General features: G+C 39.3%; 1 protein-coding gene across 1 annotated transcript in view; it reads left to right on the forward strand.

Annotated features, from left to right (window-relative positions):
• Positions 1-22851, forward strand: part of MDN1 (MDN1, midasin homolog (yeast)) — a 199369-nt gene that overhangs the window by 115423 nt on the left and 61095 nt on the right. The window contains exons 38-53 of the mRNA XM_011984463.1: positions 1157-1354; positions 2929-3036; positions 3401-3589; positions 6927-7016; positions 7122-7385; positions 7530-7791; positions 9344-9503; positions 10372-10488; positions 11398-11606; positions 12543-12691; positions 13045-13256; positions 13575-13795; positions 15036-15149; positions 17176-17308; positions 18326-18441; positions 19595-19728. Coding sequence (XP_011839853.1) covers positions 1157-1354; positions 2929-3036; positions 3401-3589; positions 6927-7016; positions 7122-7385; positions 7530-7791; positions 9344-9503; positions 10372-10488; positions 11398-11606; positions 12543-12691; positions 13045-13256; positions 13575-13795; positions 15036-15149; positions 17176-17308; positions 18326-18441; positions 19595-19728 — 2676 coding nt within the window. The remainder of the gene's footprint in view (positions 1-1156; positions 1355-2928; positions 3037-3400; positions 3590-6926; positions 7017-7121; positions 7386-7529; positions 7792-9343; positions 9504-10371; positions 10489-11397; positions 11607-12542; positions 12692-13044; positions 13257-13574; positions 13796-15035; positions 15150-17175; positions 17309-18325; positions 18442-19594; positions 19729-22851) is intronic.

The raw sequence follows: 22851 nt of genomic DNA on the forward strand, positions 1-22851 counted from the left end.
TTTTGTTCAGTGTTTGAGATGGGAAAGTATTTAAAAAGTTAGCAAACCTTATCTGTTCTCTACAATTAGTGTTACACATCTTTTTCTTTTTCTTTTCTTTTCTTTTTTTTTTAGGCAGAGTCTCGGTCTGCCGCTCAGGCTGGCGTGCGGTGGTGGGTTCTCGGCTCACTGTAACCTCCTCCCAGGTTCATGTGAATCATGAATCTCCTGCCTCAGCCACTTGAGTAGCTGGGATTACAGGCATGCGCCACAATGCCTAAGTTTTGTATTTTTAGTAGAGACAGGGTTTTGCCATGTTGGCCCAGCTGGTCTTGAACTCCTGGCCTTAAGTGATCCACCTGCCTTGGCCTTCTAAAGTGCTGGGATTACAAGCGTGCGCCACCATGCCTGACTAATTTCTGTTACACATCTTAAAAACTCAGATTGTGAAAATGAAATATCTGTGTATTGGCAAGGTTTTCTGCAAGTTATTACTTACAGAGTAGGTTAATATAGGTACGTATCATTGATACAGTTTAACTTTTGAGAAGATTTTTAACCTTAAAATTTAATTTGAGCATTTATTCAGTTTAAACATTATTGATATGTGTATGTGTGTGTGTGTGTGTATGTGTGTGTGTGTATCTATGTAAGATACCAGCCAAAATCTCTTTAACGTACATGGGAAATAAAGAATAATAGAATTGGACCAGGTACAGTGGCTCATGCCTGTAATTCTAACATTGGGAAACAAAGGATGGAGAATTACTTGAGCCCAGGAGTTTGAGACCATCCTGGACAACAAAGCGTGACCTTGGCTCTACCAAAAAAAAAAGAATTAACTGGGTGTGGTGGTGCACACCTGTGGCCACAGCTATGCAGCGGGCAGAGGTGGAGGATCTCTTGAGCCCTGGAGGTGGAGGTTGCAGTGAGCTGTGATTGTGCCACTGCACTCCAACCTGGGTGACAGAGTGAAATCCTGTCTCAAAAACAAAATAATAGAATGAAGACAAACCAACTCATAACTCAGCCTAAAATATAGAAGGTTATCAATATTGTTTGAAATTCCCTTTCTGAAGATAACTCTAGCTTTTTTTGCTTCATATCATTTCCCTGCTTTTTGTTTCAGTTGTACAACATATTTGAGATAAATATATGTACTTTCTTCTTTAAATAGCTTAACCTGGCTTCTCAGTCTGTATTGGAAGGACTCAATGCTTGTTTTGACCACCGAGGAGAAATCTATGTACCTGAGTTAGGAATGAGCTTTCAAGTGCAGCATGAAAAGACGAAGATTTTTGGGTGTCAGAATCCCTTTAGACAAGGAGGTGGGAGAAAAGGCTTGCCCAGGTCTTTCCTTAACAGATTCACTCAGGTAAGATTTGTTGTTGCCATAGAGGCCAAATATAGACTGTGAGGGGATAATACTACTATTATGAAGCCTTTAAGGATGTTCACTGTGGGAATTAGAGAGGATCAGCTTAACGATCCTCTTTCTTGTCCTTATATGATCAATATTAATGTGACTGATTCCCATCATTGCTTCTGTCCTTCATCTTTTGCCCTGGAAGACTGGATGTGTTATCAGCTGGAAGAAAGTAAGGTCCCCAGCCTCTTCAGGATTCTGTTACTGCACTCTGGGATGAAGTCCAATCTTGGACCTTTTCAGTTGTGCCTCTGATCTATTGAAATATATAAGAAAAATTTTTACTGAAATAATGCATTTTAACTAAAGAAAAGTAAGAAGGAACAGAAAACTACCATGGAGAATAAAAATCCACTATTCCCCATTCAGTCATTATTAGCATTTTGGTATCTTATGCCTTTATTCTTACTTGCAGAGGGTTACCTGTGTATGTGTATGCTTACTTGTTTTAACATAAGTTTTTCAGAGTTTGGCCAATCCAGAGGTTTGGAAATGCCTCTAGATTTCTTTAGTGTCACTGTCCCTTATGATTAAGAATTGGCTGAGTGTCTTTTAGGAATGTTTTATTGGCTGGGCATGGTGGCTTATGCCTGTAATCCCAGCACTTTGGGAGGCCAAGGCAGGTGGATCACCTGAGGTCAAGAGTTCGAGACCAGCCTGGTCAATATAGCAAAACCCCGTCTCCATTAAAAATACAAAAATTAGCGGGGTGTGGTGGCAGGTGCCTGTAATCCTAGCTACACGGGAGGCTGAGGCAGCAGAATCGCTTGAACCTGGGAGATGGAGGTTGCAGTGAGCTGAGATCGTGCCATTGTACTCCAGCCTTGGCAACAGAACGAGACTGCATCTCAAAAAAAGAAGAATGTTTTATTGAGAAAACTTTCAAACATATGGAAAAGTTTGATGACTTTTATAGTGAATACTCATATGTACCACCCAGATTTAAAAGCATTTTACATTATACATAGGAAATTTTTAATAACATCTACCTTTTTTTTTTTTTTTGAGATGGAGTCTTGCTCTGTCTCCCAGGCTGGAGTGCAGTGGCGTGATCTCTGCTCGCTGCAGTCTCCTCCTCCCAGGAACAAGCTATTCTCCTGCCTCAGCCTCCTGAGTAGCCGAGACCACAGGCGCATGCCACTGTGCCCAGCTAATTTTTGTATTTTTAGTGAAGACAGGATTTCATTGTTCTAGTTGGAATGGGCTCGATCTCTTGACCTCATGATCCGCCTGTCTTGGCCTCCCAAAGTGCTGGGACTACAGGTGTGAGCCACCACACTGGGCCTCTTTTTTTCTTTAATTCACTAGAATAGACCTTAAAAGCAAAACCTCTACTGTGCTGTATTTAGAAGATTTTGTGATTCTTTATTCTCAAAACACAAAAAAGAAATTTCTATAACTGAAAATTATCTTTCTCATGTATTGTTACTCGGTGTTAAAGATTTTACATAATAAGACATGGAGTTATTTCTAGTGTTAAAGAGAAACAGAGGCATTTCTTCAGGTTATTTTTGGATTTCTAGGTCTTCGTTGATCCTCTTACAGTAATTGACATGGAGTTCATTGCCAGTACTTTGTTTCCAGCCATTGAGAAAAATATTGTTAAGAAAATGGTTGCTTTCAATAACCAAGTAAGTACCTACCTGTATTGGTTTCTTTTTTTTCTGACTGTATTTGAACAAGCATTTTTTCAACATAGGGTTCTACCAAATTATCAGGATCTCTAACTAAAATTACTTTGAATTCTACAGGTTTCTAGTGGAAGGCACACTACATAGTGGAGGCATCCAGTAATTCATTTCTGTATTGTGACTACCAGTGTTAATGCTTAGAGGATATGCCAGGCATTTGGAAGTCTTGAGAAAGAGGCATCTGAATCAAGCCTGTTAATTTTTGTTTCAGATTATGTATGCTTTTTTAGTACATTCCTAGTGCTTAATGCAGTGCCTAGTAGCAAGCAGGGCATGTTTCCCAATCAGGATGTTTTCTTTCTAGATTGATCATGAAGTGACTGTTGAGAAGAAGTGGGGGCAAAAAGGAGGACCCTGGGAATTCAACCTCCGGGATCTTTTCCGCTGGTGTCAGTTGATGCTGGTTGACCAGTCCCCTGGGTGTTATGATCCTGGTCAGCATGTGTTTTTGGTCTATGGTGAAAGAATGAGAACCGAAGAAGACAAAAAAAAGGTGAGTTTCACACTTGGTATTTGTATTTCTTTCCATCTGAAAGTTGATTTCCTGTGGGTGAGAAAGGACATACTCACACTAATAGCAAGCCTTTTTTTTTTTTGAGACTGAGTTTCACTCTTGTTGCCCAGCCTGGAGTGCAATGGTGCAATCTTGGCTTGCTGCAACTTTGCCTCCCAGGTTCAAGTGATCCTCCTGCCTTAGCCTCCCAAGTAGCTGGGATTACAGGCATGAGCCACCAGGTCCAGCTAATTTTTTTATATTTAGTAGAAACGGGGTTTCATCATGTTGGTCAGGCAGGTCTCTACTCCTGAACTCAGGTGATCCACCCGCCTCAGCCTCCCAAAGTGCTGGGATTACAGGCGTGAGCCGCTACGCCCAGCTAGCAAGCCTGTTAAAGCTGCTTCAAAATTTAAAAGTTAAAAGAACAGACTAAATGTTCTCCTACCTTGGAGTCTCACTATATAGAGTAGCTTGCTTTAGAGGACATAATTTGCTTATCTATCCAAATCCCCATGATCACAAACCTTAAAGCAATATTGCCCTCCAGTAATAAAGAACTAAGTCTTCATCATCTTTACAAGCACCAAGGTGAGAAGCAGGAGGAGGCAGACAGGCGATACTCAGTAGAAGAGGAAGGTTTTCTGTTTTGTTTTGTTTTTAAATAAATGTCAAATTACAAAGCATTTTATCTAGAAAGTGTAATCATGTGAAGGCAGAATATTCAGAATAAAAATACCTGTTTGTAAAACTAGAATTCCCACTGTAAGGAATTGTAATAATGTGTGCATTTTAGTTTATGGTATTTAAAATTCTGTCTCGCTGAATGCGCACAATAGCTGTAGGCAGGAGGTGCTGTCGTGGCATCTTACAGGTGAAGATCCAAGGCTGAAAGTTATGGAGTGTCACAGGTAGCAGAGCTAGCTTTCCAGTTTAGGCCCTCTCCAGTTTGTCTGCTGTTTCCTTCTAGTAAACTTCACTGTTTGAAAATAAAGGAATAGATACATAGATGCCTGCACTAGAAGCAGTAACCTCCTTGTTGAAATGTGAAGATGTGGCTGGCCCACAGCACACATGACTTTCACAGCCCTTTCATTCTGCTACCCATTCTGTTTGTTCTTATTTTTTTGAGGCAGGGTCTCACTTTGTTGTCTAGGCTGGAATGCAGTGGCACAATGCCGGCTCAATGGAGCCTAGACCTCCTAGGCTCAAGGGATCCTCCCACCCCAGCCCACTGATAAGCTGGGACTATAGGCATATACCACCATGGCCTGGCTAATTTGTTTTTACTTTTAATAGAGATGTGGTCTTGCCGTGTTATCCAGGCTGGTCTCATACTCCTGGGCTCAAGCAATCTTGCTGCCTCAGTCTCCCAAAGTGCTGTGATTACAAGTGGAGTGAGCCACTGTTCCCGGCCACCCAGATCTTCTTTAGTGTGGTATTCAGAAACTAATTACACATAACTCATTTATCATATGTAGGTGACTTTCAATCATTCGATTAGGAGAAAGTCTTAGTAGTTTTTAATAGCTTTATTGATATATAATTCACATAATCAGCTAGTATTTTAATTTCTTCATCCACTTATTTTTTTTTTTTTTTTTTTGAGGCAGAGTCTCGCTCTGTCGCCCAGGCTGGAGTGCAGTGGCCAGATCTCGGCTCACTGCAAGCTCCGCCTCCCGGGTTTACGCCATTCTCCTGCCTCAGCCTCCCGAGTAGCTGGGACTACAGGCGCCCGCCACCTCGCCCGGCTAGTTTTTTTTTTTTTTTAGTAGAGATGGGGTTTCATCGTGTTAGCCAGGATGGTCTCGATCTCCTGACCTCGTGATCCTCCCGTCTCGGCCTCCCAAAGTGCTGGGATTACAGGCTTGAGCCACCGTGCCCGGCCTTCATCCACTTATTATAGTATATTATGACCAAAACATGTGCCAGTTGTTGAATGAATGATTCGTCAGGTGCTGGGTCACTGTGGTATGTGGAAGTTTTCCATCACTCTTCCGATTCACGGTTATTGTAATGGACCTTATAGGTGTTTTCTAGCGGGGGAGACAAGGTCAAGAAAAATAATATCATAGAAGGATAAAGTCTGTAAAAGCTAGAAGAGTCCAGTTGAATTGAATTTTGATTTTATAAAGCTAAACTGAAAAGCTAGATTGGGAATTTTTTTTGAGACAGAGTCTTGGTCTGTCACCCAGGCTAGAGTACAATGGCATGATCTTGGCTCACTGTAACCTCGATTCAAGTGATTCTCCTACCTCAGCCTCCCCAGTAGCAATATTTGTAATTTTAATCCTCTTGTAGAACATCAGGGGTTGGAGGTTATATGCTTTAGTGTGGAACATGAGGTCATATATCACCTGGACTCATAGGTAGGTGACAGGAACACTTTCCTATGCTGCTTTTAGTCTCACAGTCCATTGTTTGACACTGATTATTATTTTATCTATATTAGTTTTATTTTCTAACTTCATTGCAGTATTCAATTATATGAGTATTGATGCTTTTAGAAATACTATTTTGTATGCTTTTTTTTTTTTTCTGGCTCTAATTTTCCCTACTTTTATGGGCTAAATTAATGTTTTTTATATACCTCTATCCCCCTCCACCATTACTCTTAGATTTTTTAGAGATCCAAAATCAAAGAGAGTTAACGGAACATTTTCTAATAGCATTACTGCTAACGAAAGGATAACAATGTAAATAATTGGTTAGAGGAATAAATTTGGTTTTCGTATCTACATAAATGTTTGGAGGTATAACATGTTTTTGGAGGCTGACTAGCTTAGATTTAAAATTGGTCACTAACCATGGGCAAATTCTATAACTCTTGTGAGTGCTGTTATCTATATAAAATGGACATGATAACTATTTTGCATGGGTATAAAGATCAGAAATAATCTACCAAAGTACTTAATACAGTATTTGGTACATAGGAGATGGTTATTGAGTGGTCGTTTTTCTTTATAATCTTTGTATTACCGTTCTGTCTTCTTTTTAGGTAGTATCTTCAATGATGAAAGCAAACAGGTCTTTTTTGTCTCTAGATTTCGATATTACAGCGTCCATGGCTTCAGTTTAATTTATGGTGCATTCTCACTGGAATCTCAGATAGTTTGGAATATGACTGCTATGTTCTCAATCTCAAATTTACTTTCATTCCAAAGAATTAAATAAATGCATTCGATCCTTTTTATAAGAGAGAATTCAAAAGGATAAGGGAATTGTGGCCAGTGTTTTTAGAATGGTGATTCTTATCACTGTGCTTGTTTTCTAGCAAGTTTGCCTAAGAATTAGGTGGAGTGATTTGTGTTTTTATTGCATTGTATTCTTCCTTTAGGTCATTGCTGTATTCAAGGATGTGTTTGGTTCAAATTCCAAGCCATACATGGGAACCAGACTATTTCGTATCACTCCCTATGATGTTCAGGTAAGGAGACTAGAATAATCCTTTATCCTTTGACTTTTTTTTAATGGTTTCTTCTGCTCCCACTACCAGGCACGCTTATGAAATCTCACTGGCATGTCTTTTCAGTTGGGCTACTCGGTCCTTTCCCGTGGGAGCTGTGTTCCTCACCCGTCCCGCCATCCCCTGTTGCTCCTGCACCAGTCATTCCAGCCCCTGGAGTCAATCATGAAGTGTGTGCAAATGAGCTGGATGGTCATCCTGGTCGGACCAGCCTCTGTGGGCAAGACCAGCCTGGTCCAGCTTCTGGCACACCTTACTGGCCACACATTAAAGATCATGGCTATGAACAGTGCAATGGATACTACTGAGCTGCTGGGTGGATTTGAGCAGGTAACCAGTCTGCCTTCATATTTTTTGGCAAAGCGTAGTAAATCCCGTGATCTGACTGAGGGTGTTCTGAGTTGGTGATGACCAACTCTGACCATAGGGCATTCTCTGACCCTATGATGAGTTTGTGTCCTCTGGAAATTACAGGTTGATCTTATACGACCTTGGAGGCAGCTGCTAGAGAAGGTGGAGGCTATTGTAAGGGCACTGTTAAGGGATAGCCTCCTTATCAGTGCTGATGATGCAGAAGTAGTGCTGCGAGCCTGGAGTCATTTCCTTCTGACATACAAGCCTAAGTGTCTTGGAGAAGGTGGTAAAGCTATCACGATGGAGATTGTCAACAAACTGGAAGCAGTGTTATTGCTTATGCAGCGACTCAACAATAAAATCAACTCATACTCGAAGGCAGGTATGTATATTTGGATCTCTGTATCAGGCACTTATCATTGCTTATATTGTGTCCATTTACACGTAACAGATTTACAAACGTTTTGTATTAATTTAATACTTATTAACGATCAGAACTTGTGGGAAAGTTTGGCCCAGAAAGTAAAATGAAGCTGAGGTAAAGTATTCAGAATAGTTGATCATGAAAAATCAAATTGGAAAAAAAATTGGTTACCATGCTTTGTGGTTTATTTTGTGTGTAATCACCTATAATGATAAAACAGCATGTAAAACTTTTATTGTCATTGGCTATTTTTTTACTCATAATTTCTCAGGAAATAGAGCATTTTAAACTGAAGAATAGGAGTCTGAATTCATAGGATGTGTTTATTCATTTGTGTGGAGATGGAGGAAATACATCATTCTGTATGCCATTCAATTAACATGGAGACTTCTCTGATTTTGTGGTGCCACTTTCAGAGTGGTGGTGAGCATGCTCTTAGGGAGGATTCAACCTAAAGGCCCATAGGTTGTGTCTGTCACTATGCTTGTCTTTCTTTATTTCCAAAGCCTGCTTGTAACTGATTACAAAGTGTTGATTCCTTATGGCTGAAGAAATCAGACATCCCACTTCTAGGCCAGCAAACGTTTATCTGTGGCGGTGGGCCACTCATTTACTTCCTTCATTGTTGATCCGTCATTTCTCACTTTAAGCCTGCCATTTGAACTTGAAATCCTTTACTCATTCACTCTAATCATAAAAGATATCTGATGGAGTCATGTGTCATGTATTTTTAAATGGGTATTGTAAAACTCATTATTGAGTTAAGAATTTCTGTTGTAAACACTATACTGAATATATGTACTTTTAATCACTGTGACAACACTGCATTATAGGAAGGATTATCTACATCTAATAGATGAGGATGTGAGTGTTCATGTGAGTGTAGGCAAGTAGAAATTACTTGCCTACAGTTTTACAGTTAGCAAGTGGTTGGGCTATGGTATATTAAGTCTAAACCTTGTTACTCCCTCATCTTTCGAAGTAGAAATCCAATGTGTATTACCTTGTGATATGAAAAATAGTCATAAAACAGTTTCTAACCAAAAAGATCATTTGACAATTTTCCAGGGAAGGGCTATATAAACTATAAAGCATTTGTCTAGTAATTACCAGTTATTACTATAATCATATGATATGCTCATTATAAAGGAAGCGCAGTTTGCACTGTGTGAAGTTATAGCACTTTCATTTAGTATAAATGCACTGATAGGTGGGAAACATCCTCCTTTTGCCATTTGAGAAACCATAATACAGAAAAATCATTTGCCACCTCTATCACCCTATAGTCAACCCTGATTGGCTATTAATACAGAGAACCATTAAGAAGTATTTTCTGTCTTAAACTTAACTTTCTTATCTGTGTATAAACAGAAGCAAAACATTCTTCTATTTATTCTATTATGAAATCTTAAAAACCTCGGCTAGAAGTATCAAGCTTCCTTTTCATAAACTTAATTCTTGGTTTGAAGTTAAGTGCTGTGGATGGTGATTCTTCCCTGTGATATTTCAGAGTTTGCCAAACTTGTTGAAGAGTTCCGAAGCTTTGGTGTGAAGCTTACACAGTTAGCCAGTGGCCGTAGCCATGGCACATTTGAATGGGTTGACAGCATGTTGGTTCAGGCCCTAAAGTCTGGAGACTGGCTTCTGATGGACAATGTTAACTTCTGCAAGTAAGAACCTTATGCCTAATCATCAGTGGTCCAGCTTGAAATTTGGGATATGCTTGTCAAAGTAGAAACCCAGATAGAAGTGCTGGTATTTTGAAGCTACTATTTTTCTTACTTATGTAGGCACCCTCAGCCGTAGTTTGTAGACTTCTCCCTATGGTGAACAGTTGTAGTTTGTCATCAGATAGCTGTAAGATTTCAGCTCTGTATGATAATTTTGAGCTGAACCAAAGGCTAACAAAATTGGATTACTTCTGGCAATGTCCTTTGAGTTAGGCCTTTTAATATCAGAAGTCTTTTGTTAGGGTTTCTTCAGTGCAGTGTTTTCTAATGCAGGGTCTGACATAGGGCAGACGTTTATTAAATGGCCATCAGTGACACAGCGATTCAACCACGTATCATTCTTGATCTTACAGTAAGGCAAAGGACAAGTGTGAAACTATTGTACATATACAGTTAACATAGAAGCTACTACAAGTTAGATGATGGCTATTTCTTCATGGAGCATTTATCTGAATGTTACAAATTGAAATCCAGCCACCTTAAATGGATTTGATAATGTGGAGGGAAGGGGGGCAGGAAAGGAAAAAGTGAAAAGGTTGTAGTGCAAGGAACTTATCATTATCTTTAATTTCATTTATTCAAAAATATCTTATGTTTTACTGTGTATAAGGCCCTGGGGTATGTGCCTAGGGAAGTGAGAAGGGAAATCAATGGGGAATCTACTTTGGAGAGATCACTATTGTATCTGGGTGAGTGATTGTGCAAAAAGGAAATGTCAGTCAAAAGCATTTGGAGCCCCGTGCATGGAAGGAAAGAAGAGTCAATGCAGCATGTTAACCTATCCACCATCTGAATTCTGTCTCTGCAGCCCATCAGTGTTGGATCGTTTGAATGCTTTGCTTGAACCTGGAGGTGTCCTCACTATTAGTGAGAGAGGAATGATAGATGGATCCACTCCCACGATAACACCAAATCCCAATTTCAGGTATTTATATCTCTTATATTTCTGCCTCAGAATCTAATAGCCTCAGTAGCAGAGGTAGATGTTCAGTAGGACTTGCTTCTGTATTTTATTTATAAACTGAATCATGGGGAAGTTCACCCATTTATTAATTCACTTAACAAATGCTTACTGAGGCTTTACTATTTGCCAGGCACTGCTGGGCTGTGGGAACATAGCATAAACAAGAGGAGCAAGGTCCTTGCCTTGCATTGGTGACAAAGGTGGGAAGCAGAGATACCAGTCACAATCCTTTTGCAGTAATTTAGGCAACACATCACAGTGGCTTAGATGAGGGTGGTCCGATGAGTTGATTCGCTGACGGACATGTGGGTTGAGAAAAGAAGAATCAAGGATGACACCTATGTTTTTGGCTTGAGTAACTGGGTAAATGGGGTTGACATTCATTGAGAAAGGGTTGCCATTCATTGATAAAAGAACAGGTTTAATTTGGGGAGGGTCTACAGGGAATCAGCTGTTTACTTTCAGACATAAATGAGAAGTGTCAGATAACTAGATGAAGATGTTGATGGGCATTCAATATATGAAGCCAGTTGTTTCAGGAGACTACACTTGCTTCCTGTTCTGCCGTCTGTAGGTTGAGTTAAAATAATGAATTAGTACAGCCTACTTTGGGGAATATCTGAAGGTTAAATTTTTAGAGTTCTCAATACTAAAGGTACACTGGATAGATATCATACACAGTTCCTTAGGAAAGTAGTTTTAGAGAAAATCTTTTGCTATATTGATGCATACTGGAAATAAAAGATCCTTAATGTGAATTCTTTGACAATGAGCCACGTAGGATTTGCCCTCACTGACTTATGCTGAGTTACACCTTTGGTTGCACTGGGATTTAAAATAGTTTTTTTCTTTGAATTGCTATTTTTCTAGACTTTTCCTCTCGATGGATCCTGTTCATGGAGATATATCCCGAGCTATGAGGAATCGTGGACTCGAAATCTACATTTCAGGGGAAGGGGATGTGAGCACCCCAGACAACCTGGATTTGAAAGTTCTGCTGCACAGCCTTGGATTGGTGGGGAACAGTGTATGTGACATCCTCTTGGCTCTACACACACAGACCCGGAGCACTGTTGTAGGTGAGGTGCTTGACTTTTGGGCCTTTGCAGAGTTTTAGTCTTCAAGAAATTTATGTTATTCCATTGGACTGCTAGTCAAAGATTTCTTACATTTAATGTATATAGAAATTATCAGGAAAACTTGTTAAAAATGTGGATTTCTAGACACCCCAAGAGGTTGGGTTTAGCAGGGCAGGGCGAGGCACAGAAATCAGTATCTGAAAGACGCTTCCTATGTCATTCTGATGCGAGTAAGCAGAGGCTAACCCTTGAGTAATTCTGCTTTACGCACTGAGGTTTATGAAGTTTGCCCATCATTTCTCCAGGGTCATCAACAGCCTCTTGAAGTTGGAATAAAGAGGAAACTGAGTTATTTAAAGCAGACAGGTGTTACTTTTTCTAAATATTCAATTACACAAAAAGGAGCGAGATAATAAATGGAGTATTGCTTGTTGGTTAACTACTCTGTGTTAGGTACCATGCAGATTGTTTATTTAATCTTTACATTAGTTCTGCAAGGCATATGTTTTCATTTTTGAGAAAAGACTCAGAGTTTGGGTAATTTATCAGTTAATAATAACTGCTGGAATTTGCAAATAGGTCTGTTGGATTTCAAATCCCATGGTCTTTTATGAGGTTACACTCAACTTGCCACCTTCATTGTGTGTCAGCATTAGATTAAGGATATATGTGACCAGGCTTTATCACATCTATAAATGAGTCCTCCATAATAAACTGCAGACAGCCAGAGAGAAACAGGGGAGATAGGAATACAAAGGTTCCTACAGGTCCATTGTGCCCTGGGGGGCTCTAGAGTCTACTTAGATTAGAAGGTTTTGTAAAGTAAGTATTTGGGTGGGGCTGAGTGGAAGGAGGTTTGATAGAAGGACAGAATTTATCCATTTTCATTGGAGATTTTAAAGACTATTGTTTATAGATGGCATTTTTTTTTAATAGGTTCTCCAACATCTTCTGTATCAACTCTAATCCGGACAGCCATACTAATTGTTCAGTACCTGCAGCGAGGGCTGAGTTTAGACAGAGCCTTTTCTGAAGCATGCTGGGAAGTATATGTCTGTTCCCAGCATTCACCAGCAAACCGGAAGGTACTATGAAGTATTGCAGAATGTTTCTAAGTTGTAATACCGTACATTATTCAGTACAAGGAAATTTTAAAGGTGGCAACCCAGTGACCTGAGAGAGTTGACCACCGCAGTTTGCTTTAATAGAGATCTGGTATCCAGGTACTTCTCTGGAAAATAGCTTGACTATAAATATTCCTTTTTTTTTTGAAACTTACATGTCATCAGGAAAAGTAGAATTTAACTTGTGTTTTTCATTGAAGAGTGTATTACAGGTTGTTGTGAGGTAGTCACATGGAGTATTATTACTTAGCTGTTTTTTGGCGAATATCACTTTTATGTTGGTACCACTGTATTGTGTTTTTGTCTCCTACCAGCTTGTACAGGCTTTACTGGAGAAACATGTTTCTTCTCTGCGAGCACATGAAACCTGGGGAGACTCCATTCTTGGCATGGGACTGTGGCCAGATTCTGTGCCCTCAGCTCTCTTTGCTACTGAAGATTCTCACCTGTCCACAGTCCGAAGTGATGGACAGATCTTAGCATATTGTCTCAACAGGATGAGCATGAAAACCAGCAGCTGGACAAGGTCAGTGGAGCCTTCAGCTTGTGTCTCTGGTTTCTTGGCTGGTTTTTGTTTTTGCTGGAAATGGTCAGGACACAATATATTTAACTGGAGCATTCTGTGACCATTTATTATGCAGCTGTCATAGTTTTATTGTTCATTGTGATATCGCTCACTATTTATTATTTATTAGGTGTGTTTTACCTTTCTTCCTCTGTGGGAGACTCACCTTTTCTCTCTTACCTTTGATCCAATATTTGTGAAAGGGGTTTTCTCAGTTATTTGGAATGTGAAATAAAAGGTTATTCTAGTACTGAGTTTGTTCATTTAAATGAATTTCAGGAGTCAGCCTCTTACCTTGCAAGACTTAGAGAAAATTATGCAGTCCTCCAGCCCTGAGAACCTGAAATTCAATGCAGTCGAAGTGAATACTTACTGGATCGATGAACCAGATGTTTTGGCCATGGCTGTTAAATTGCTCATAGAAAGAGCAACCAACCAGGATTGGATGCTCAGAGTTAAATGGCTTTATCATTTAGCCAAGAATATACCGCAGGGGCTTGGTGAGTAGAACAGCTTAATTTGTCCAGTGATGTGATTTATATACATTGATGCTATTTAAGTGCCTCAGCAGCTGTGTTAATCTGTGACTACACTGTTAAAATTACAGTTGGGAGATCTCCTAGGAAGAAATTTGTGGCCTAGCATTACTGTTGAGGAGCAAGTCTGCCTATAGATGTGTCACAAGATAAACTTTTGTTTCCATGTTATCCTTAGCATTTCAGGACATATTCACCTTCCTAACAAATTCAAAAGGAAAGCATACTGTATTATTTTACTTTTTAGTTTTGAACATCTGCTTTTTGTGCTGTACTGCTGCTGCAGAACCATTCTATCTGGGAAAGGTATTAGTTTTGATAAATGCATTTCTTCTAAAAGTATATAAGATTCTAATCTTATTTTAGTTCCAGTGCTCCATGTTGTCCCACTTGGAGTTGTCCCTTGGTATCTGTGGGGGATTGATACAAGGACTCTCCCTCCCCCACCCACCCAGGGACACCAACATACGTGGACGCTAAGGCCCCCTATAGGAAATGGGATAGTATTTTCATATACCCTACACACATCCCCCTGTATGCATTAAGTCATCTCTGGATTACTTATAATACCTAATACAATGTAAATGCTATGTAAATAGTTGTAGTATGTTGTTTCAAAATTTATATTATTTTTGTTGTATTTTTTTTTGTTTTTTTTTTTTTAATTTTTGAATATTTTTGATCTGTAGTTGGTTGAATTCCACAGATGTGGAACCCTCAGATATGGAGAGCTACCTGTACTTTCTTTGTAGTTCTTTCATTTTAAGAGAGGACAAAGCAACAATAACAACATTGCTTGAATTGTAAAGTACGGAACATGGAATTTGTTGGTGGATATTAAGTAATTGAGTTTACATGAGCCTTTCTACTTCATGAGAATTTGTCGATAAACCAATGGATATTTATAATATTTTGTTAACACATGTGGTCATCTGTCTAAATATGTGTAGAGAATTTTTATAAATATTTTTGTCTCTGTTGTCCTATATCATAGCCACTAGCCAGCCACAGAGAGCGACTAAAATGTAAATGTAGATTTAAAAAAATCAAAAATCCAGTCCTTTAGTTGCACTGGCCACATTTCAAGTCCTCATATATAACTAGTGGTTATTCTATGCAGCTGTAGAACATTTTCATCACTGCAGAATGTTCAGTTGGATAGCACTGCCTTAGAGTGTAACACTGGTTTCTCCTTCCTCCACAGAGTCCATACAGATTCATTTGGAAGCCAGTGCTGCATCTCTCAGGAATTTTTACTCACATTCCCTCTCAGGTGCAGTCAGTAATGTTTTCAAAATATTACAACCAAATACGACAGGTATGCGCTTTTGATTTCTAGCTCTCAGCACTGTTTTGGAAACTTGTCTTTTGAGTTTATGGGGAAAAGAGGTCTCAACATAACAGTAGTTTTTAGAAGACTCATGGTATGCAGAAGCAAATTTTCCCTCTTTTTTTTTTTTTTTTTTTTGAAACTACATTTTTTTCCGCCCCCCCCACAATGGGACAGGGTCTCACTAAGTTGCCCTGGCCTCCAATGATCGTCTTGCTTTGGCCTCCCAAAGTGCTGGGACTAGAGGCTTGAGCCACCATGCCTGGCCTGAAACTATCCATTTATCTTCCAGTTTCTGAAGGAGGCTGATGATACGCCATGGAGTGAAAAGAATCTAGGAGTTGGAACACTGGGCCATGGTACCAACTCTGCCACAAACTGGCTTGGTAGATTTTTGGCTCATCATTTACTGTTTCTGCCTGTGTTTAGAAACTAGGGGAATTAAGCTCTTATTTCTCTGAGGTCCCTTCCACCCTTAACTTTGTGTTGTCTACCAGTATTGTTAGTAGGAAGAGTTTCAAACCATGAGATATTTGACTTAAAGGGAAGTTAAACAGGGTCGTTTAATTTAAGAAAATATAAAACTTTAATGATAGATGCGGTGGCTTGTACCTGTGGTCCAGCTACTTGGGAAGTTGAGATAGGAGGATTGCTTAAGTCCAGGAGTTTGAGGCTGCAGTGAGCTGTGATAGTGCCACTGACTGCATTCTAGCCTGGGCAACAGAGCCAGACTGTGTCTCTGAGAAAGCTTTGATGACAAAGTTATAAAACCATAGTGATGACAGAAATAGACATCTAAGATATCTGATCAAAGGAAGTATTCAAGATTTATTTTTTTAAAATAAGGAGTGAGAGAATAAACATTTCCTAGAACAGTGTAATATTAACTTGATTGACACAAGCATTAATTAGGAAAATGGGCATTTTCACAACACCAGATTTAAAATTTTCTACCTCCATCTTCATTTGATGATCAAAATATACCACTGGCCATTTGGTTTAGAAAAAAATATACATGATGCTTTTGTGTTAAATAATTCCTTTATGTGCACTAAAGATCATGGAGTGAATGGGAAGAAATCAAACAATAGAGAAAAATATTTTGCTAGTCAAGTTGTGGCTGAACTAAGTCATGGCTTTCCACTATGAGAGGATTGTAACTTTTACAAACACAGTTCTACAGTAGCAGCTTTCATTTTCAGCAGGCATCACTTGTCTGTTGGAACACATTAACTCTAACTGTCCTTTTCTGTTTTGTAACCTTTTTATCTTACTGAGTGTTGGAATATGGGTTCCCTCCTTAATGTACCTGCTGTTCACAGTATGTTCTGGGTAGTCTAGGTAGTCTACTATATGGTGGATGCTTTTAAAACTTAAAGTGCTCCACTGAACCGTCCTGACAGCCACCTTCAACTTAATATTACCCTTTTTGTGTCTTGCCTCCCTTCCTTGGGTTTTCACAACTTCTGGAGAGTGTCAGTCTCCTCCTGCTGCTTCACAGAAGTTGTGTCAGATGTGAGCCAGAGGATTGTGGGGCAGCAGCAGGCACACTCTGATTATAGAGAAATTGTTTTTAAGTTTAAAAAAATTGCCTTGTTTTCTTAATGAAAACAGATAGGTGTATTCATTCATTTTCTGCCATGTACGTAATTTTTTTTTTAAGCTAATGGTGACCACTGTGTAATTTAGCCCGTGGATTAGTGTGATATCAGGAAGTGAATTCATTGGTTGGAATGTTGTGTTCTAGTAGGGATTACCTTTATATCCTGCATTGGGATGAACTTTCAGTACATACAGATACTTTGCATTTGGAAAAGAAAGAGTGTAAAAGCTATTAAACCCTGCTGTTCTAGTATTATGGGATGAAACTCATGGTGTTTACTGGTTCAACCTCTTCCCCATCAGGATTCAATGTGCTCAAAGTAAAGCAATAAAAATATTCAACTGAAACTTCCCAGGCAAGGAATTTACCTCCAATATTTCTGATTTTTGTTTTGTTCTGTTTTTAAACTAGATGAATTTGTGATCCCTCTGGACCCCCGATGGAATATGCAGGCTCTGGACATGATTAGAAATTTGATGGACTTTGACCCACAAACGGACCAGCCTGACCAGCTCTTTGCCCTTTTAGAATCAGCTGCAAACAAGTAAGTGAAACCTGCTGCTCTGGGCACTGTTTGCCTCACTGGCTTCTCAGATTATACCTTTCCTAAGAATCTGTCAAATAGCTTATGTGTGTTGAATTTTGTGAACCTGGGAAGTTGTGGGGTGTTGGACATGATTGCCTTTATCGTATGATAATCATATTTCTACTGTTTTCTGTTTTTGTTTTGCTTTTGAGATAGGGTCTAGCTCTGTCACTGAGGCTGGAGTGCAGTGGCGTAATCTTGGATCACTGCAACTTCTGCCTCCTGGGCTTAAGCCATCCTCCCACCTCAGCCTCCCAAGTAGCTGGGACTACAGGTACACATCACCACCACACCTGGCTAATTTTTGTACTTTTTTGTAGAGATAAGGTTTTGCCATGTTGCCCAGACTGATCTTCTGAGCTCAAGTGATCCACCTGCCTCATTCTCCCAAAGTGCTGGGATTATAGGTGTGAGCCACTGTGCCCAGCCTGGTTTTTGTTTAATTCCTAGCAGCTCCTCCCATTTTCACCTACTTGTTTTTACTTGTCTCTTCCTCAGCCATCTCTCTGTCCACATCATTTCCTGTCCTCAAATGTTGGAGACATAATAACACCTCCATACTTATGTACACACTCACATATGAATTTACGTAATTTTCAAAGTGAATCCACAAGTATAGTGTGTACCTCAGAGGTTGCCTTGCAAGCTACCAGCCCCTACTCCGCTACTCCCCCAACTCCTCCATTTCTACCATGGCCACTTTGAAGAGTTCACAGTGCAGTTTGTCAGATCGTGGCAGACCAAGGCCTGGCAGTCTGCCTAGACCCAACTTTCTCCATCCATCGATTTTCTTTCCTTTCACCTTAGTAGTTGCCACTTTCATCTCCCATCTCTTTAGTCCAAGATTTGCAGATGCAGGAGAGGAATGGCAGGATGAAGGACCCTGATGTTCCAAGTGTGCCAGCAAATAGAGGATATGATTGAAAATGTTACTAACCGATAACTATTTGTTATGTTTTTTGAATCTCATTCTAGGACAATCATATATCTTGATCGGGAAAAACGGGTTTTTACTGAAGCAAATTTGGTTTCTGTTGGTAGCAGAAAGCTAAGAGATAGTGTTTTGAGAATGTCCTTTGAATTCCATCAAGGTAAGAACCTTTTGTGTTCTCTAATTAAGTATCTTATTGCATAATGTTGCTGAAGTTGAGGCATATTCAGCAGCTGCTGCTGTTTACTGGTTCCTTTTAATCTGCTGACCTGATTTTAAACATGTCCCCTTACTCAATAGTAATGGCTAACATTTACTCAGCACTTACTTTGTGCCAGGTGCTTAGCTAAATGCTTTTTATGTGTCCTTGATCTCATTTACTTTTTATAGCCACCTGTGATATACGTCCCCATGTTATTAGTGACGACAGGGAGACATGGAGATGCTCAAGGTCACATCTTTAGCAAGTAACAGAGCCACTTGAAAACTAGGTCTGTCGGCTGAAAAAGTGCATATTCATAAGCATTTATTATAGAAGGGAGCATTTCTCCCATCTTTATTTTTTGTTAATTGAAAAGATAGTTGTGCTTGTTGGAAAAAATTCAAACTATTAAAGTATAAAAATTGAAAAAGTTGATCTTTACATCAGCTAGTGTTAGTAATAGTTTCATTTATATTTTCTCATATCTATTGGTGTTAACTATCCATCTAAACATAAGTACTTAGTTTTCATTTTATACTTAAATACTTGTATAAAATGTACATTTTTTTCTTTACAATCTGCATTTTTCAGTGAGACATTATTTACATCTGTAGGTATACATGCCTCATTTGCCAAGTTTAATAATACAGATTGAACATCCCTAATATGAAAATTTTGAAATCTGAAATGCTCCAAAATTGGGAACTTTTTGAGCACTGACATGATGCCACAAATGGAAAATTTTATACCTGACCTCATATGATGAGCCATGGTCTAAATACAGTCCAAACTTTGTTTCATGCATAAAATTATTAAAAATATTGTAAAATAGAAAGTTTGGACTATGTATATCCCCAAGATACCTCATTATGTATATGCAAAGATTCCAAAATCAAAAAAAAAAAAAATTCAAAATCTGAAAGACTTCTGATTCTTAGCATTTCAGATAAGAGACACACAACCTGTAGCAGGCAAAGAATTTGCTTTTGCTCTTTCAAAATTGACCTTTGTACTGGGAATAACATTTAAGTTGTAGATTACAACTTATTTGGAAAATGTCTAGAGATTATTTTAAATCTGATGAAATGTTCTCATTTATGTTGACTCTCAGATCCAGAGAGCTATCACACTCTGCCCCATGAAATTGTGGTCAATCTTGCTGCTTTTTTTGAACTTTGTGATGCACTAGTCCTGCTCTGGGTACAGTCTTCCCAGGGAATGGTGTCTGATGCCATTGTATATGAGGTAAGGAACTGCACCTTGTTTTATTTTAAACAACAAAATTTATGTTTCTTGGTATAAAGATTCTTAGGGCTAAGACTAAATTCAGTGTTGATATATGCCCAATGTTATTTAATAAATTTATTCTTAACAGTTTTAAATATACCTATACACATATTTAAAATCTATCGGGCTATAATTTACATATTATAAACAGCATGTATTTAAAATGTGTAAGTTTTGACATGTATACACCTGTGAAACCATTATCACAGTCAAGATGATGAACATATCCATTACCCCAAAAAGTTTCCTCATTCCCTTTTTGTATTTTCTTCTTTCCTGCTCCCACCCACAAACAGGTAGCTGTGGATCTGCTCTCTGTTACTGTGGATCAGTTTTATTTTCTATAGGTGGAATTATGCAGTATATATACGTTTTTCTTTATCTTCTTTCACACAGCATTGTGATTTGGAGATGCATCCATGTGGTTTCATGTATCAGTCGTTCATTCCTCTTTATTGCTGAGTAGTATTCCATTGCATGGATCTACTACAGTTTTTTATTTGTTCACCTGTGTTAGATTGTAACAGTTATTTTTTAATCCACTTAAGTCCTCTTAGACATTATTGTTACATGTGGGTTACATGGAGTTTTTAATCCAGATTATTCTAGTAAGTCTAGTAAAGTAGAGCAGCCAGTCTTAAACTTTTTGATCTCTGCCTCTGTACTCTTAAACGTTCTCAGAAACCTCAAAGATGTTACATCTGTCAGTTTTTACATATTAAGAACTAAATCTGAAAAATACTTAAAAACCCGTAAATTTGCTTCAAAATACAGTAGCAAAGAATTTCATGTTAATATGAATAATTTATTTTCAATAAAAAATAGCAGTTTCTAAAATGAAAATTGAGAAACGTGGAACTGTTTTACATTCCTGCAAGTCTCTGTATGTCTGGCTTGTGAGAAGATGGATTCTTATAGTATGTTGTTTGGGATAAAGTTTATGAAGAAAAACTGGCCTCCTATAGTTAGGAGGTTGGAAAGGGGAGGAGTATTTTAGTAACCATTTCATATGATTTCAAATATTTTTATTTGATGGCTCACCAAAAACGACAAATAGTTTTGTAAGGGTTATTAGCAATGGAGACTCTGAGCAAATAATCAGTGAACTTCTCGTGTTAAAATTCACTGTCCACGGCCAGGTGTGGTGGCTCACACCTGTAACCCCAGCACTTTGGGAGGCTGAGGCAGGCAAATCACGAGGTCAGGAGATTGAGACCATCCTGGCTAACATGGTGAAACCCCGTCTCTACTAAAAATACAAAAAATTAGCGAGGCATGGTGGCGGGCACCTGTAGTCCCAGCTACTCGGGAGGCAGGAGAATTGCTTGAACCCAGGAGGCAGAGGTTGCAGTGACTCGAGATTGTGCATTGCACTCCAGCCTGGGGGACAGAGCAATACTCTGTCTAAAAAAAAAAAAGAAAAATCATTGGCCTAGTTTGCACCTTGGATGGACTTTGACCCTGCATTAGTTTATAGCGTGTGCATTGGTAACTTGGAAAATTTGTTCACTGAGTTGGCACATTTCATTCTTCAATATAAATAAATAAAAAGTCATGCTTGTGAAAAATCACAAATCTCATCAGAAAAATCGTTACCAGGAAGTCGTCAAACTCTGTTTTCCAGATTTTTTTTTTTTTTTTTGAGACAGGGTCTTGCTCTGTCCCCCATGCTGGAATGCAATGGCATGATCTCAACTCATTGCCCACCTCTGCCTCTTAGGTTCAAGCGATTCTCCTGCCTCAGCCTCCCGAGTAGCTGGGACTACAGACACGCACCACCACATCTGGGTAGTTTTTGTATTTTTAGTGAAGACGGGGCTTCACCATGTTGATCAGGCTGGTCTTGAACTCCTGGCCTCAGGTGATCCACCTGCGTCAGCCTCCGTAAATGCTTGGATTATAGGCGTGATCCACCGTTCCCGGCCAGTTTTCCAGAATGCTAAGTTTTGCTTAAAAGCTCAGTTTTTATCATGGCAACACATATTCTCAGTCGTTTTTTTGAGACGGAGTTTCACTCTTGCCCAGGCTGGAGTGCAGTGGTGCTATCTTGGCTCACTGTGACCTCCGCCTGCTGGTTTCAAGTGATTCGCCTGCTTCAGCCTCCTGAGTAGCTGGGATTACAGGCTCGTGCCACCACACTCAGCTAATTTTTTGTATTTTTAGTGGAGATAGGGTTTCACCATGTTGACCAGGCTAGTCTGGATCTCCTTACCTCAGATGATCGGCCTGCCTCAGCCTCCTAAAATGCTAGCATTACAGGCGTGAACCACCGCGCCTGGCCTCTCAATTGTTTTTCTTGAAGTGACAGGTTCACATCATTGATTTTCAATGCAGTGTCTGTCAGATAGTCATAATTTGCCTGTCAGTCCTTCTTTTTTTGTACCATTAGTGTAAATGTCATCATAGTGAAAATGACAAATAGCATGATGTTATGAAAATAGTTTTGACTTCATGGAACCACTGTAGGAAATCACTAATCTAGAAACAATGTTACTGTAAAACTACATTATTCAAAGAGCCATGTTGGAGACTCATATTACCTGATTTGCATTGCAACCCTGTATTAAACAAAACCATATGGTATTGTCTAAGGATAGACATTTAGACCAATAAAACAAAATAGAGGATTCACAGATAGACCCCACCCCCCTTCCCACACATGATCAGTTATTTTTGTTTTGTTTTTTTGTTAAATATGCAAAGGTAATTTAATGGCAAAAAATGGTCTATTCAGTAAAGGGTGGCGGAAGAATTAGATGTCCATATAAAGTAAAATGAGCCTGGTTGGGCACGACGGCTCATGTCTGTAATCCCAAGTACTTTGGGAGGCCAAGGTGGGTGGATCACCTGAGGTCAGGAGTTTGAGACCAGGCTGGCTAACATGGTGAAACCCCGTCTCTACTAAAAATACAAAAACATTAGCTGGGTATGGTGGCAGGCACCTGTAATCCCAGCTACTTGGGTGACTGAGGCAGGAGAATGACTTGAACCTGGAGGCGGAGATTGCAGTGAGCTGAGATTGTGCCACTGCGCTCCAGCCTGGGCAATGGAGCAAGACGCAGTCTCAAAAAAAAAAAAAAA

This window comes from Mandrillus leucophaeus, unplaced genomic scaffold, assembly GCF_000951045.1.
Source record: "Mandrillus leucophaeus isolate KB7577 unplaced genomic scaffold, Mleu.le_1.0 Scaffold268, whole genome shotgun sequence".
Lineage (NCBI taxonomy): Eukaryota > Metazoa > Chordata > Mammalia > Primates > Cercopithecidae > Mandrillus > Mandrillus leucophaeus.